The sequence below is a fragment of the Trichechus manatus genome, unplaced genomic scaffold (genome assembly GCF_000243295.1).
Source record: "Trichechus manatus latirostris isolate Lorelei unplaced genomic scaffold, TriManLat1.0 scaffold00046, whole genome shotgun sequence".
NCBI lineage: Eukaryota > Metazoa > Chordata > Mammalia > Sirenia > Trichechidae > Trichechus > Trichechus manatus.
In genome coordinates this window covers 17,382,731-17,401,269 of record NW_004443982.1, presented here as the reverse complement: position 1 = coordinate 17,401,269, position 18,539 = coordinate 17,382,731, and the positions used below count along the sequence as shown (strand labels likewise).

The following is an 18,539-nucleotide window of genomic DNA, read 5'->3' as shown; positions in this document are numbered from 1 at the left end:
TTACTACAAATGTTGCCCTATGACAATGGTTAACAATCTCACAACACATCAACAATATCCTTACTCTACTTTGTGTTCCCTATCATCAGCTTAGCAATGTGCATTTAAAGATGCATACATATCTTGGCATGAATTGCTACCTCATTTATTTTTGTTACTGAATAATATTCCACTGTATAGATATACCATAGTTTATTCATTCACCTATTGAAGGACATTTTGGTTACTTCCAGTTTTTGGCTATTATGAATAAAGCTGTGTGCAGGTTTTCGTTTTGTTTTGTTTTTCATGTTTTTATATCAGTTGCTGGATTGTAGGGTAAGACTATGTTTAGCTTTGGAAGAAACTGACAAACTGTCTCCAAGGTGGTTGTACAATTTTTCATTCCCACTAGCAATGAATGAGTATTCCAGTTGCTCCGCATTCTTGGTAGCAGTTAGTATTGTCAGTTTTTATGGATTTCAGTCATTCTAATATGTGTATAGTGTTACCTCATGGTTGTTTTGTGGAGTCCCTGGCTAATGGTTAAGCGCTTGACTATTAGCGGAAAGGTTAGTGGTTTGAACCCACCCAGAGGCTCCTTGGAAGACAGGCCTGGTAATCTGCTTCTGAAAGATCACAGCCTTAAAAACTGTATGGATTTGTTCTGCTCTGCATACGTGGGGTTGCCATGAGTTGGAATGGCAACTACAAAAACAATAACAATATGGCTGTTTTAATTTGAAATCCTAGGGTCATGAGTCAACAGCAACAGGTATGGGGTTTATTAAAAATAATGTTGAGCAGCTTTTCATAAGCTTATCTGCCATCTGTGTATCTTCTTTGATGTGTTTTTTGTTCAGATCTTTTGACCATTTTTTAATTGTTGCTGGTTTTTAAGAGCCCTTTATATATTTTGAATACAAGTCCTTTATCAGATATGTGTTCTACAAAGATCTTCTCCCAGTCTTGGCTTGTCTTTTCAGTCTCTTAACAGTGTCTGTCACAGAGCAGAAGTTTTTTATTTCTAATAAACTCCAATTTATCATTTTTTTTCCTTTCATGGATTGTGCTTTTTGGTGTTGTATCTAAAAACTCATAATCAAATCAAAGGCCACATACATTTTCTCCTCTGTTTTCTTCCAGAAGTTTTATAGTATTGCATTTTAAATGTAGGTCTATGAGCCATTTGATTTTTAATTTTTGTGGAAACTGTAAGGTGTGTGTCTAGATTCATTTTTTAGTATATGGGTATCCAATTGCCTCAACAACATTTGGTGAAAATACTGCCTTTTCTCCATTGAATTGCTTTCACTCTTTTGTCAAAGATAAGTTGACTGTATTTGTGTGGGTCCATTCTGGGCTCTCTATTCTGTTCCACTGATGTGTCTATTCTTTCACCAACACCACATTACTTTGATTAGTGTAGCCTTATAGTAAGTCTTAAAATCAGGTGGCATGAATCCTCCAACTTCGTTCTTCTTCAATATTATGTTGACTATTCTGGATATTTTGCCTTTCCGTATAAACTTTAGAATCAGTTTACTGATACCTACAAAAATAGCCTGCTGGGATTTTAATTGGAATTGCATTGAATCTATAGATCAAGTTGGGAAGAACTTACCTCTTAACAATATTGAGTCTTCCAATACATGAACACAGAGTATCTCTCCATTTATTTAGATCTTCAGTTGCTTTCATCAGAGTTTTGTAGTTTTCTGCATATAAATCCTGTACATATATTGTTATTCTTATATCTAAGGAGACAGCTACCTGACCAATCGACTAGAAGAGATCCATATTTATGCCCATTCCAAAGAGAGGTGAGCCAACAGAATGTGGAAATTATCAAACAGTATCATTAACATCACGAGCAAGTAAAATTTTGCTGAAGATAATTCTAAAATGATTGCAGCAGTACATCAGCAAGGAACTGTCAGAAATTCAAGCCAGATTCAGAAGAGGATGTGGAATGAGGGATATCATTGCTGATGTCAGATTGATCTTGGCTGAAAGCAGAGAATACCAGAAAGATGTGTGCCTGTGTTTTATTGATTGTGCAAAGGCATTCGACTGTGTGGATCATAACAAACTATGGATAACATTACGAAGAATGGGTATTCCAGAATACTTTATTGTGCTCATGAGGAACCTGTAGACTAAGAGGCAGTCATTGAAACAGAACAAAGAGATACTGTGTGGTTTAAAATCAGGAAAGATGTGTGACAGGGTTATATCCTTTCACCATCTTTATTCAATCTGTATGCTGAGCAAATAATCCGAGAAGCTGGACTATATGAAAAAGAAAGCGGCATCAGGATTGGAGGAAGACTCATTAACAACCTGTGATATGCATATGACACAACCTTGCTTGCTGAAAGCAAAGATAACTTGAAGTACTTACTGATGAAGATCAAAGGCTACAGCATTCAGTATGGATTACATCTCAATATAAAAAAAAAACTTCACAAATGAATAAGCAACATCATGATAAATGGAGAATATATTGATGTTGTCAAGGATTTCATTTTACTTGGATTCATAATCAACACCCATGGAAGCAGCAGTCAAGAAATCAAATGACGTATTGCATTGGGCAAGTCTGCTGCAAAAGACCTGTTTAAAGGGTTCAAAAGCAAAGATGTCTCTTTGAGAACTAAGGTGCACCTGACCCAAGCCATGGTATTTTCAATCGCCTCATATGCATGCAAAAACTGAGCAATGAATAAGGAAGACCAAAGAAGAATTGATGCCTTTGAATTATGGTGTTGGCAAAGAATATTGAATATACCATGGACTGCCAGAAGAACGAACAAATCTGCCTTGGAAGAAGTACAGCTAGAATGCTCCTTAGAAGCGAGTATGGCAAGACTTTGTCTCATGTACTTTGGACATGTTATCAGGAGGGACCAGTCCCTGGAGAAGAATATGATGCTTGGTAAAGTAGAGGGTCAGCAAAAAAAGAGGAAGCCCCTGACACAGTGGCCTCAGCAATGGGCTCAAGCATCACAACGATTGTGATGATGGCTCCAGACCGGGCAGTGTTTCGTTCTGTTGTACATGGGGTCACTATGAGTTGAAATCAACTCGACAGCACCTAACAACATTGTAAAACATTGTAAAACATTGTTTGATTTCAAATTCCAGTAACTAATTGCTGGTATGTAAGAAAGCAATTGTCTTTTGTTTTTTAACTTCGTATCCTGTGACATTGCTATACTTACTTACTAGTTCCAGGAGATTTTTTTTTTCCCAATCCTTTGAGATTTTCTATATAGACAATCATGTCATCTGTAAACAAAAAGAGTTTCCTTTCTTCCTTTTCAATCTGTACACTTTTTATTTCCTTTTCTCTCATTGCACTAGCTAGTAAGTCAAGCATGATGTTGAATAAGAGTGGTGAGAGAGGACCTTATTGCCTTGTTTCCAAGCAAAGGGGAAAGCATCCAGTTTCTCACCATTAAGTATAATGTTTGCTGTAGGTTTTTTGTACGTGTTCTTTATTATGTTGAGGAAGTTCCTCTCTATTCCTAGTTTGCTGCGAATTTTTATCATGATTAGGTGTTGGATTTTGTCAAATGCTTTTTCTTTCTCAAGTGATATGGTCATATGTTTCCTTTTAGCCCCTTGAAGTCATGGATTCTATTGATTGATCTTCAAACGTTGACGTGACCTTGCATACCTGGAATAAAGTCCACTTGATCATGGTGTATAATTATTTTTATATATTCTTAGATTTAATGGGCTAATATTTTGTTTAGGATTTTTTGCATCTGCAAGGATGGTTTAAATATTTAAAAATCTATAAATTAATTCACCACAGTAGGAAACTTCTGAAACAAATCATATGATCATTTAATAGTTTCAGAAAGATAACTCTATGTAATTTAACATAAATTATGATAAAAACTCTTAGTAATTAGAAATGAATTAGAAGTGAATATAGTTGAAAAAGAGTACCTATTAGAAAAATTTACTTTAAAATCAGGAATGAGAAGAGTATGTCTACTATCACCACTTCAGTTCCACAGTTTGTTGGAAATCCTAGGTAGTGTAATAAGACAAGAAAAAGAAATTAAATGCATAATAATTGGCAAGAGGAAATAAACTTTCATTTGTAGTTCTTATGGTCACTTTCATAGAACACTCAGAAGAATCTACAGATAATTTATTGGAAACAGAGAGTTCTAGAAATGCCTATATTTTATATACCAGCAACAAATAGTAAATACAATTAAAAAGAAAACTCTATTTAAAACACTGTTACAGAATCTCAAGTATTTAGCAATAAATATAAGAAAATGTGTACAAGACCCTAACAGGGAAAATTATAAAACCTTAAAAAAATTAAAGAAGATCTAAATAAGGAGAGAGCTACCATGTTCATTGATAGAAAAATCAAATATAGAAATGTTAATTCTCTCCACAATTGATCTATAGATTCAATGCAACTCTAATCAAAATCATAAAAATATCTCATAAAAATGAATATACACTTACCCTACCATCCAGCAATTCCACACCTAGGTATATACTAAAGAGAAACTTTGCTGCATATATAATACTATAATGCAATATAATACTAAGTGGGGAAAAAAAGTTCCAGAAGAGTACATGTAACTTGCCAGTCTTTTCTTTATATCACCTTGACTTCCTCTCCATATGAAACATCTATGACTCCATTATTTAGTCCCTTTTTTTGTTTTAATGTTGTCATATTTTACATATTGACTTCTCTGTTTCCCTATTTTCAGTGTTTTAGCTTTGATTTTTTTGTGTGTGACTTCCCTATCTGGGTTGATATCTGGTTATTCTGTCCTGTGTTCTAGTCTTGGGTTGTTATCTGATGTTATTGTTTTCTAACCAGAGGACTCCCTTTAGTATTTCTTGTAATTTTGGTTTGGTTTTTGCAAATTCCCTAAACTTCTGTTTATCTGGAAATATCCTAATTTTGCCATCATATTTGAGAGAAGTTTTGCTGGGTATATAATTCTTGGCTGGCAGTTTTTTTTTTTCTTCAAAGCTTTATATATGTCATCCCATTGCCTTCTTGCCCGCATGGTTTCTGCTGAGTAGTCTAAGCTTAGTCTTATGACTCTTCTTTGTAGATGACTTTTCGTTTATCCCTAGCTGCTCTTAAAATTCTCTCTTTATCTTTGGTTTTGGCAAGTTTGATTATAATATGTCTTGGTGACTTTCTTTTGGGATCTACCTTATGTGGGGTTCGATGAGCATCTTGGATAGATATCTTCTCATCTTTCACAATATCAGTGAAGTTTTCTGCCAACAAATCTTCAGCAGTTCTCTCTGTATTTTCTGCTAACCCCCCCGTTCTGGTACTCCAATCACTCATAGGTTATTCCTCTTGATGGAGTCCCACATAATTCTTAGGGTTTCTTCATTTTTTAAAACTCTTTTATCTGATTTTTCCTCAAAGAAGTTGGTGTCAAGTGCTGTATCTTCAGTCTCACTAATTTTGGCTTCCATTGCCTCAATTCTGCTCCTATGACTTTCTATTGACTTGTCTAATTCTGAAATTTTATTGTTAATCTTTTAGATTTCTGTTTGCTGTCTCTCTATGAATTCTTGCAGCCTGTTAAATTTGTCATTATGCTCTTGTATAACCTTCTTAATTTCCTCTATTGCTTTGTCTGTGTGTTCCTTGCCTTGTTCTGTGTTTTGCTGATCTCCTTCCTGATCTCTTGAAGACTTCTGTATATTAATCTTGTGAATTCTACCTCCAGTAATTCCAAGAAGTTCTCTTCCTCCGGAAGATTTCTTGATTCTTTGTTTTGGTCACTTGCTGAAGCCATCATGGACTGCCTCTTTATGTGATTTGATACAGACTGTTGTCTCTGAGCCATCAATAAGTTATTATATTTATTTATTTTATATTTGCTTACTGTGTCCTAGCTTCTTGTTTTGTTTTGATATGCCCAAATAGGCTGGTCGTGGGAGCTACTTTGATTATTGGCATCTTTGAAGCTCTCACATCCTGTCACTAGGTGGTTAGAGCTGTTACTAGGTATGTGATCCCAGGAGTCCATTTACTTTTCTTGTGTAGATTTAGCTCAGGTGTCCAGGTCATTGGTCACCAAGTGTGTTGTGCAGGCTCTCACCCACAGTCCTAGATGGAGAGGTGATTAGAGTAGGCACAGGTATCCTACTGCAGTAGGGGTCATGTGCTGAGCAAGGCAGGGTACTGATGGCCGCCCCTGAGTGTCTGGGTGGAAGATGTGTCCCTGTTCCTTAGAACACATAGTTGGGTGGGTTTTGCAGCTGAACTATGGGCACCCAATGCTGTTGGCTGTAAGGACTGGGAGGCACCACTTATTCTTGGACCCCTGTCGTGGGTGGCTAGGTGGTGTGGGTGGAGCCACCAGTCCTCAGGGCCCTGATGTGGGTAGGTGAGGTCCCTGCTTAATGGGTAGGGTGGTATCACATGTCACAAATCTGCCACTCTCCCTTATAGCTGATACAGTTGAAAATAGGTTTCAGGTATATACCCTGTTCTGCTGTGCTAATGAGGGTCTACGCTGTTGAAATGGCCCCACACAGTTCTATGCAGGGGTGAAAGGCATTCAAAGTCCATGGACTACTTATGCCTGTGCCTAGGCAAAGGAGCTGTGCCTGCCCTGAGTTCCCAGCTTAGGGGAGCTAGCAGATTATTTTTTCCTGTTTGTTAATTTGTTCCCTCTCCAAAGCCAGGAGAATGGCTCAGGGTGAGCGACAGGTCCTACTTCTGGCCCAGGAGGTTCAACAGTTGCTGAAGCCAGACTGGGACCTGGAGCAGAGTGGGGAGGGGCAGGTAAATGGGAGATAGGTACTTCCCAAATGGGGGAAGGGTTTTTTAATCCGTGTGGTAGGTTAGACACTTGTTCTTTTCTTTCGCTGATTGAGCGCCACTTCTCACTGGTTCTGGAGGGTTCAGCAGACTCTCCACTGCTCAGTCTCTCCCAATGTGAAAAACACATCCTGAGCGCCACTGCTTGCCTCACCACACATGCCAGCCGATCCAGCCTGCAGGGTGCAGGTGCAGGCCAGGTCAGGTCTGGCAACTCCTCGTTGTTTCTGAACCATCTCTCCCTCCCCCTGTCACGCAGTCCAATTCCTTAACTTTGTCTTTGATGTTCAGGGCTCCTAGATTGTCATATATTATCGATTCACTTGTTTTTTTTTGGGGGGGGTCTTTGTTGTAAGAGGGACCACAGGAAGCGTAGGACTACTCTGCCATCTTGGCACTGCCTCTTGCCAGACTTTTAATAAAGCTAAAAATATATATATATTAAGAATTTAAGAATACATACAGATGAGATAAGAATATATTTAAAGGAGAGTAAGGGAATGATGAAGTATATGGGATGGAGGTTACCTCACTTGGGAAGGTACTGAAGGATGAAGTGAGAGAACACATGGGTATATGTAGATTATCATCAAGGTCCAAGTTTTTATGTTGGGTGATGGGTGCATGGATGTTTAATATATTGTTAAAAAAATTAAAGAGGGCCATGCATAGACCAGAGGAGCCCTGGCGGTGCAGTGGTTAAAGTGCTCAGCTGCTAACCGAAAGGTCGGCAGTTCAAACCCACCAGCTGCGCCCCAGGAAAAAGATGTGGCAGTCTGCTTCTGTAAAGATTTACAGCCTTGAAAATCCTATGGGGCAGTTCCACTCTGACCTATAGGGTTGCTATGAGTTGGAATAAACTTCACAGCAGTGGGTTTTTTTTTTTTTTCATATTCATAGACCAAGGATGAGAGTGTGTCATGAATCGAGGATTGATTATGAATAATCCAGTATTATGCTTTGAGGTCCATTTAAAAATTAATATATAAAAACCAATTGTATTTCTATAGCTCTCCGTCAATCTACTAAAAAATAAAACTAATACATACAAATCTAATAAAAGATAAGGAAGATCTATATAAAAATCATAAAATTTTAGTGAAATACATTAAATAAAACCTAAATATACATAGAAATATACCATGTCAAACAGTAATTTATGGAACTCAACAACCAGATTCTAAATTTAACTGGAAATTCAAAGAACTTAAAATGTCCATGACACTCTAAAGTCATGAGGACTACTCTACCATATATCATGATGTATTATAAACCTATAGTAATTAAGATTGTGAGGTAATGACACAGGAGTAAACATAAAGACCACTAAAAGATTACAGAGATCCTAGAAACAGAGCTGTGCATATATGAACACTTGACTTATGATAGGTGGCACTGCAGAGAAGTGAGGAAAAGATAGTTTTCCAATAAATGGGGCTGGGACAATTGGCTATCAACATGGACAGAAAAAGAAATTGGATCTTTACCAGATATGAAACATAAACATCAATTCCAGACCTAAATAAGATAAAGTTGTAAAGCTTTTAGGAGATAAAATAGAACATTTTTATGGTCTTTGGATAGGGAAACATTTCTTCAGCTTGACATAAAAAATAATGGCTAGAAGTAAAAGATAGGTAAAGAAGAATATATTAAAATTAAGACTTTTTTTCATTAAAATACACACACACAAAAGTGAAAAGATAAGTCACAGAAGGGGGGAAGGTATATACAATACATATAACTGACAATGGAAAAGTATCCAGAACCCCTAAAGAACTCTTTCAAACTGGTGAGAAAAACAAAACAAAAAAAGTAGAAAAATGAGAAAGTCTTGAGTAACCAAACCAAACCAATCCAGTTGCTGTCAAGTCGACTCCGACTCATGGAGACCCCATGTGTATCAGACTAGAACTGTGCTCCACAGAATTTTCAATGGCTGATTTTTCAGAAGTAGATCACCAGACCTTTCTTCTGGGTGGACTCGAACCAACCACCCAGGGACTCCAGTCTTGAGCAAGTACTACACAAACAGGAAATTCAAATGGCCAATGAACACGAAAAGGTGCTCAACTTAATTAGTTATCAGAGAAATGCAGATTAAAATCGTGAAGATTTAAAATATCCCCCTGATTTGCAAAAAAATTTTAAAAATCTGACAGTACCAAATGTTGACAGGCAAAGATATAGAGCAAGAGGAATTCTCATATAAAGTTGGTTAGACTGTAAATTGGTACCATTGCTTCTGAAGGTTTGACATTATCTTAAAAATAATATACATAAGCATAGGAAGATATGTATACCCTATGATTTGGCAATTCCTCTCTCTGGTATATACCCAAGGAAAACTTGTGTGCATGTGCACTGCAAAACATACCCAAGAACATTCATAGCAGCATTTTTCATAATAAAGAAATCTGGACACAACCCAAATATTAATCAACAGGAGGATGGATAAAGTGTGGACTATCATACAATGGAATACTACATAGCAATAAAAGTGAACAAACCAGGGCTTTGAATCAGTTCTTCCCAGTTCAGTCATGGCTGAGGAAGCAAAGCCGTAACAGACTCGAATTTTTTAAATTTGGGTGAACCAGAATGATAACTGGAATGGGAAAAATTACAGTTGAAACCCTGCTAGAAACCGAATCTCCTTCTTAGAAAACAAGCACAGCGTAAGCATTGCATAGCAACCAAATCTCTTGCCCGTGGAATTTTGAGCAGAGTCAGAAACAGTGGTGCCCTGCTCAAAGATGGTGGCCAACTGTGCTGCTCTAAATGTGTGTCGCTCTCCACAGTTCTGCCAATAATTCAATCTCATGCATCAGGCTCCTCATGAAAGGGCTCACTAGCCTTTTCTGAGTCTCTCATTCCACAGCTTCAACCTGTAATTTTTCCCATTCCAGTTATCATTCTGGATCGCCCAAATTGTAAAAATTCGGATCTGGTCCAATCTCACTTCATCAGCCATAACTGAACCAGTTCAAGCCAGTTAGAAGCCCTGGAACAAACTACAGTGACATGCAACAATTTGGATGAATCTTAAGACTATAATGTTGAACAAAAGAGGAAAAGCACAAAGTAATATATAACATTTAGTTCCATTTATATAAAGTTCAAAAACAGGCAAAACTAAATCATACTGTTTAGAGGAGTATGCGTAGGTAGTAAAACTTTAATAAAGAAAAGCAAGGATGTGATTACTATAAAAGTAATTATCTCCAGGGGAGAGAAAGTGGTTTGTGATATGTACAGGACACACAGGGGGGCCTCTGCTTGATCACTTTATGTTACTATACTGTACATTTATGTTTTATGTACTTTTTATACATGTTGTATTTCATAATAAAAAGGTTTTTAAAAGCAAATGCATAAAACAATATATAAAATAATACCAATTTATAGAATAGTGGTCAAAAAGAATTCTTATGTAGGTCTGCTCGGATTTATGTGTTTTATATGATTTTCCATACAAACAAGGAGAAAGGCGTGGAATGTAATATGTACAGCAGGATGCTAAATATTAGTTTTACCTGGTATGAGGGGAGGGGAAAGGAGTATAGGGGAAACACAGAAGAAAGATGTCCAAAATAAAAATAGTATGTATGATACAATCCAGTTATCAAGAAATGATTGAAATTTGACCATTAATATGTTAATGGGGATCTAAATTTTAAATTGTATTTCTCTATATTGCTTGATATTTTTTACTATAAAAAGTATCACTTAAATAACCAAGGGGGTAGGGATGCCATTTCTATTATGAGGGACAAAAAGAAGTGGAGGAAGAAAAAGTAGAATAGTTTTTTCTATGTGAGAGACTTTTTAGATATATTGCCCTATCTTGGCAGTACAGAGAGATATAGATATAGACGCACACACACTTATAAGTCACAAAATTAAATAAAAATTGGAAATGGATAATGGTGATGGTTGTACAACATGATGAACACAATTAATGTCACTGAATTGCACACGTGAAGAATGTTGACATGGCAAATGTTTTGTTACATATATATTTACCACAATTTTAAAAACAAAAAGGAAATAAATAACCTAAGTACATTGTCAAGAATGAATCACCTTAGAGATCAGGGTGATAGAAGTCAAATCCAGGACAGTGTGATTTCAAATTTCATGTTCTTTCCACAAAACAAGCAACATCGGGAAGGAGACCCAGCCTTCCACTCCCTGTCCCTCCTTGCCCACTTTTCTGATGACCTGATTCAGATTGACTACAGGGGAAAGGAGAAAAACCTAGGAGTGGGGTGATTTCTATATATTTTCTCTGATTTTCAAGTATTTAGGAAAGAAAGTGGTTTTTAAAGTGAAAAGACTTTCTGGGAAAGAAATAAACTAAACTGCTGATTTTTCTTCCTTTCTTAGAATTCCTTGGAAGACACTGAAGAAGGTATTGACGACTTAGTATCCTCCCGGTTTTCTGCAAACACCCACAGTCTAGCAAGTGGCCTGTCAACCGTAAGCAGTTCTCTAGCACATGCTGGAAGTTCCTTCTTTCTCTTGTTGATTTTTTGTGCATTTCCAAAGGAGGTATGAATACAGTTAGGAAAATGTGTGATGGTGAGTTCAAAGTCCTTATAGGCTCCTGTTTGCCCTTTGCCCCAGGGTTCAGTTTCATTTTGTGTGGGATTTTGCTAAGGCTCCTGGTTCCTCCCCTCTCTCTCCACAATCCTAGCCCAGGTTTTAAAATCTCTTCGTTGCCTAGTCCAAGCCCTTGTCAGCTCAAGCCTATGAACTAATTCAAATCTCTGATGAAAAATTTCCCTGCCACCATTCTGTCAACTCCCAACCATCCCCCACACTGCTGTAAGTCCCCTTCCTAACACACATACCAAATGAAGTTTCTCTCCTTCTCGAAAACCATCCATAGCTTCCCACTGCCTACAGAATAATGAGGTACTCCTTACTTTCACATCAAGACCTTCCTTCAGGAAGGTTTTAGGTGTTCCTGTGTCCTTGTATCCATCTGTGTGCCTGTAAGTCTTTCTCTTTGCTTCTCTAATTTCTGTCTGTTTCTCTAATGCCCTCTTTCTTTTGACATTTGGGCAACTTTCTTAAAGCATTCTCAAGCAGCCTCTGACAGGAAGTGGACCTACCTACATGTGCCTGATGCAGACTCAGACACTGTGAGTTTTCAAGCTTTTCTTCTTCTTTCCAACCACATTTCGTGAGTTTTATAGTTTGAGAAATATGATTAGATGGGCAATTCTTCCAGCATTTGGCTTTTTCTGATTTGTATACTATTAACCAGAGGTTCTCTTTTAAAAGATTAATGAGACTTGGGGTTGCCATATATAGGAGTCCCTGGGTGGAGCAAATCGTTCAGCACTCAACTACTAATGGAAAGATTGGCTGTTTGAACCCACCTAGAGGTGCCTTAGAAGAAAGGCCTGGCAATCTCCTTCTAAAAGGTCACAACCTTGAAAATCCTATGGAACAGTTCTTCTCTGCACATGGGGTCACCATGAGTCAGAATCAAATGGCAACTGGTTTTGGTTTTTTGGTTTTATTCCATTGCATGAAAATATCACAACTTGCTTACCCATTCACTTGTTGATGGATATTTGGACTGATTCCAGTTTGGGGTTGTTATGAATAATAAAAGTACTCTGAAAATTTTTGTATTAAAAAAAGATTAATGAGATTATCAGAATCCAAGTATTCCAAAAAGAGAACATTCATTAAACATTAGAATCTGTGCACCAGTCAGAAGACACATGGTCCAAAATGATTTACAGTTAGCAAGGTAATAGGATAAACATCTCTATTTTAAATCACAGCCTTGGACTGGTTAAGAGCATAAAGTTTGGTTAGTAGCAAAATTACCAGAAGCGTGTAAATTTCCTTCTGTTCTTAGGGGCCCCTGCTTACAGAGGGCCCTCTTTGGGGATGTAGCTACAAAGGATGTGGGGTAGACACAAGTCAATGATACAAGGAGGTAGCGAGGTATGGTGGGGAGCTCCTCAGAGTAGAAATGTAGAGAAGATCTTAGTTTAACTCTAGGCACTGCCAACAGTTTCTATGGGCCAGAATTTACTCATATGTAACATGAGAGGGCTGGGCCATAGTCTCAAAAAGCTTGATATTCAAAGCATGGTCCATGAACCAGCAATATTGCATCACCTAGAACACAATCTCTAAAGTATTTTTGTTTTACAGCACCCTTCTGTCTCAGTAGTTCTCTTATGCAGCTCTTAGGCCAAAAGTAACACCTAACGGTCCATTTACTAGGTAGTTAGTTCTGAACAACTTAATAAGCACTTAATATCCTAACAATTTAATAGCCATTTGAAAAAAAAATACACCTACTCCTCACTTAGCAACTATCTCATTATCTGACATTTCACGCTTACAATAGTAAAAAAACTACTATCCAACTATTTTGTGCATTAACAATGTACATCTGGCAGTAACAAACTCCGAGGTGTGAGGTGAAAGTAACGCTGGCTATTATGGTTAAGGTCATGTGTCAACTTGATTGGGTCATGATTCTCAGTGGTTTGACACTTATGTACTGCTGTAATTTGGCAGTTAGGTAATGATGTAATTTGGCAGTTATGCAATGATGTGATCTGCCAGTTATGTAACGATGTAGTCATCCTCCATTTTGTGATCTGATGTGGTCATCCTCCATTTTTGCATAATGCTGATTTTTGCATAACGACCAGGTCTTTGGAACCTAACCATGTCAATAAGTGAGGAGTGGGTGTATATGTAAACTGAAAGAAACATAGTATTTTTATTCCATTCTTAAATAACTTCTATTACTTACTAATGGCAGGTGTGTACCTGTTGGACACTACACAACTTCTCAAACTTTGGAATATGATTGGACATCATCACCCTCATTTCCTGTTCCTCACTGATTTCTGTGCAGTACTTTTTGTCACGGTGACTGCCAAAACCTCAGCTTTGCATAGCTAGGGCTTCACTGAAGAGAATGAGGTGCACTCTTATGTTGACACTGTGAACTACTAGCTGGTAGTTTGCATAATATCTGTATTTCACTTCAAAGTTTAAAATATCCTGTGGTGCACCTGTGAGTTCACTGCGGTGCTCTGGGGTGCCTTGACACACAGTTTGGGAACTATTGATCTGCGAGTTTTTTAGAAAGCAGAATCTCAGACCCCAACCTAGACTGAATAAATGAAAATCATTTTAACAATCTCCCCGAGTGATTTATATGTAATTAAAATTTGAGAAACACGCTCAAAGCCACCTGTTAGCACTAAAATTCTGTTGCTTTGCTTTAGGAATAGGAAAGACAAATTAGGTCACTCTTGATTCTCTTTAAGCTGTAATTTACAGATAATTATGGAATCCTTGGTTTGCTCCTGTCCTGACTCAGGCTTAAAAGAGATACTAGCCACATCATCCACATCCTGCTCTTTGATCAGTCTCTATTCTGACCAATTGGACAGTCATAATGGCTCTTGCAAAAAAAAATTAAAATTATGAAAAAGTGGAAAGACACATGTACACTGTTATGGACTGAATTGTGTTCACAAAAAATATGTGCAGTAAATCCTAACCTCTATGCCTGTAGTTAAATGGATTGTCTTTGTTATGTTAATGAACAGGATTAGTGTAGGATGTATTTTAAGTCAATCTCTTTTGAAATATAAAAGAGATTAAACAAGCAAGGGAAAGAAGCAGAGGTGGGGGAAGATTGATGCTAAGCCACATGGAGATCCCCAAGGAACCAGGAAACAAACTGAAGAGACAAGGACCTTTCCCCAGAGTCAACAGAGACAGAAAGTCTTCTCCTAGAGCCAGCACCCTAAATTTGGACTTCTAGCCTTCTAAACTGTGAGAAAATAAATTTCTGTTTGTTAAAGTCACCCACTTGCTGTATTTCTGTTACAGCAGCACTAGATAATTAAGACATACACAAGTGCTTGTTGCAGCACTATTCACAATAGCCAAAAGTGGAAACAACCTAAGTGTCCATAAACAGATGAATGGGTAAACAAAATGTGGTACATACATACAATGGAATACTACTTAGCCATAAAGAGAAACAAAGTCTTTATCCACGCTACAACACGAATGAACCTCGAAAACCTTATGTTCAGTGAATATAAGCCAATCACAAAAGGACAAATATTGTATGATCTCTCTTATATGAAATAACAAGAACAAGCAAATATAGAGGTCAAAGCTTATTAGTGTTTACCAGGGGTATGAGGGAGGGGGAAGGAAGAGCCAATGTTTGGGAAACAGTGAGTGTTTGTTTATGATGATGGAAATTTGGTGGTTGAACAACATGATTAATATAGTTGATATCACTAAACTGTATACCTGAAAAATGTTGAATTGGTAAATTTTGTGTTATACATACTTTTACAACAATAAAAAAAAGTGGAAAGACTAAGTTCACTTTGTACTCACTCACTCACTATAGTCCTTACCCTGCAAGCAGTGATTCCAGAAGAGGGGTTTTGAAACTACTGGATCTTTCATGAAAGCGTTCCAGGTGACAGTTATGATTCTAAGATACAGAGTTTTACTTCTGGCACTAAAGGATAGTTTTTTTATGTGTAATTCAAAATATGTCCCATGTCATTAGTGCTTCATTCAGAAACCTCATTCATTCTGATAGATTTGGACTGGTTTTTGAAAATTTTTATTTTATTTATTGATTAGTGTGTTATTTTATTGTTTAGTATTTTATTTTGTGAGTTGCTATTTTACAGACGTTTACATAGCTATGATCTTAGACTACCCATGGGGCCCACATAGCTGCTCAGCTGGGGAATCACAGCGGCTGTGGGTATAGGATATTCTCCTGGCTTGCCCTTGTTAAAGTTGCAGCCATGGCTCCATGAGACTGATAGGCTGCTCTCTGTGGGTGTCAGGGAGAAAAGATGTGACTCCTGCTAGCACTGAATATGACATGAGCTTTTCCTTATCCTGATCAATGCTTTCTACAACTTGAAGTAGATCAACTTTGAGTCTACCAATAAGAAAGGAGAAAGCTATAGGGATGGGGATGAGGAATAAGATTGCAAATGCCTCAATAACCCTGTGACTCATTAGATTAAGTGAATAAACAAAGGGTATTCACTAACCTCAAAAGGAAATGCTTCTCCTCTCAGCAAGTTTCATGCCTTCCTTACTAAGGGTCTAGATCTGTTGTCTTTTCTCAAACTTGGATTTTATATCACACCAACAAAACAAGCAGCAATTTCTACATTCTTCCCTCACCCTATACTGCCCTGCTCATTATAAAGACAAAGGAACTGTTATATAATGAAGGGGGGTGGGTTCTGTGAACAGATCATTAGAACACTGGACACCTCTTTTTGTCTTATTTATTTCAGACCAGCCTTAACAGCATGATGAGTGTTTACAGTGAAACAGGAGACTATGGCAACGTGAAGGTCAGTGGTGAAATCCTTCTCCACATCAGCTACTGCTACAAAACTGGCGGGCTCTACATTTTTGTCAAGAATTGCAGAAATCTGGCCATAGGAGATGAAAAGAAACAGAGGACAGATGCGTAAGCACATAGCATGTTCCTTGGACTATTTCAATCACTGCATTCTTTTTGTCTGTATATGTGTTTCTTTTTCAGAAGAGTTTAGCATTCAGATCCTTCTCAGCAGATTGATTGTCACTCTCCTCCTATGTCACACTTCTAAATATTCACTGAAATGCATACATAATGGTTGTGTCTGGGGTTACCTGAGTTTTATTACTCAACATGATTCAGGACTGACACATTTGTAGTTTACATAGAGCTAGCTTTTTTAGTTAGAAGGCTGACTTCTTGGCACACCCCAGGATATACAAGAATATCCTGTTAACTTTTGTTCTGGGAAATCTGCCAGAGAAAAGTACCAAGCTGTTAGCCCAGTTGAACAACTTGAAAGGACAATTAGGAGGCTCTCAGGATTCCAGGGATCAGCCTGGCGGGGCAGGTATGCGCCATGACATGTTGGAGAGGAGCTAAATATATAAATGTGCTGAAGGTCCCCCAAGACCACCCCCAGGTTCAGTGATTCACTAGGAGGACTTACAGGACTCCACATATAGTTGAAATCAGCAAAGCAAAAAGGTGCATGGACAAATTCTGGGGGAAACCAGACACAAGCTTCCAAGGCCCCTCTCCCAACAGAGTCACACAGGATGTGCTTACTTCCTACAATAATGGGTTATGACAACACAAGTGAAATTGCCCATCAGGGAAATTTATCAAAGACTCAGCACCCAGGGTTTTCACTGGGGGCTGGTTACACAGGCAGCCTCTGCCTGGCACATACCAAAATTCCTGACTCCCAGAAGGAAACCATGTGTTCAGCATAAACCAGATTGTTTGTACAGTTTAGACACAATGAGCCACTTTTATTAATTCTTGAAATGTTGGGAACCCTCCTGAAATTCAAGTTCCCGGACATCAGTGAAGAGCCAACCTTGTAATCAGGTCTTTCAAAGGATATCATTCTCCCCTGACATGTTAACTCTTTTCTGCACAGTAGTTGATCTGTATCCAATAACCAACCCAGTGAAGCCAGTTCCAAATGCCCTAAGATAGACAGATGAATGGATTATGACTACAAATTGGGCCACCTGCCTCCCCATCTACATTTAAGAGGGCTTCAGAACCTATACAACCATGTAGACTAGCCTTGAAAGCGGTCATCTAAAGCCCTAGCAGATGTGCTTCAGACCTCTGGTAGTATCTTGTACATTTCTAACTCTACGATGATGCCCCTGATCTAAGGGGCTGCTGGGATAGCTCAAAGCAAGATCTTGGGTAGAATTGGGTAGGTTGTCATTTTCTATTCTTTCTCACTATCTCCCTTCACTCACCCATTACCATTGACCCCTCTCCCCGACATGGGAAGCTAGGACTAGGAATGGAGAGGAATATAAGTCCAGAAAATTTTGTGAGACAATTGATAATGATAATAGATTACATTTATTGAACATGTATAGTATGTCAGCTCTCTGCATGTATCAACTAATTTATTAATTTAATCCTCTCAACCCCATGAGTTAGATACTTTTATTAACCCTGTTTTACAGATGAGTAAATTAAGGCACAGAGAGGATAAGATCTTGAGGCCACTAAAACCAGTGAGTCATGGAGTGATTCGAACCCAGTTTGCTTGACTACAGAACAAACTCTCTTTACCACTACACTTTACTGCTTCTCTCTTATAGAAGGCCCAGAGTTATATTTAAAGTGTACTGTTATATAGACTATATTTTCTTTGGCCCTGTCTCTTATACTTACTGTCTTAGTTATCTAGTGCTACTCTAACAGAAATACCATGAGTGGACGGCTTTAACCAAGAGAAATTTATTTTCTCACAGTCTAGTAGGCTAGAAGTCCAAATTCAGGGTGTCAGCTCCAGGGGAAGGCTTTCTTTCTCTGTTGGCTCTGGAGGAGTTACTCATTGTCATCAGTCTTCCCCTGGACAGGGAGCTTCTCTGCGCAGGAAACTCAGGTCCAAAGGATGTGCTCTGCTCCTGGTGTTTCTTCTGGGTGGTATGAGGGCCCCATTCTCTGCTTGCTTCCCTTTTATCTTTTGTAAGGTAAAAGGTGGTGCAGGCCACACCCTAGGGAAACTCCCTTTACATTGTATCAGGGATGTGACCTGGGTAAGGGTGGTGTTACAATCCCACCCTAATCCTCTTTAACATAAAATTACAATCACAAAATGGAGGCCAACCACACAATTCT

General features: G+C 38.1%; 1 protein-coding gene across 2 annotated transcripts in view; it reads left to right on the top strand.

Moving 5' to 3' along the window:
- The window catches only part of SYTL5 (synaptotagmin like 5), a 170,454-nt gene that overhangs the window by 136,655 nt on the left and 15,260 nt on the right, over positions 1 to 18,539 (top strand). The window contains exons 9-11 of one of the 2 annotated variants that reach the window (XM_004376938.2): positions 11,213 to 11,305; positions 11,908 to 11,973; positions 16,171 to 16,349. In XM_004376938.2, the coding sequence (XP_004376995.1) occupies positions 11,213 to 11,305; positions 11,908 to 11,973; positions 16,171 to 16,349 (338 nt within the window). The remainder of the gene's footprint in view (positions 1 to 11,212; positions 11,306 to 11,907; positions 11,974 to 16,170; positions 16,350 to 18,539) is intronic. The other variant, XM_004376939.2, reaches the window with a different exon arrangement.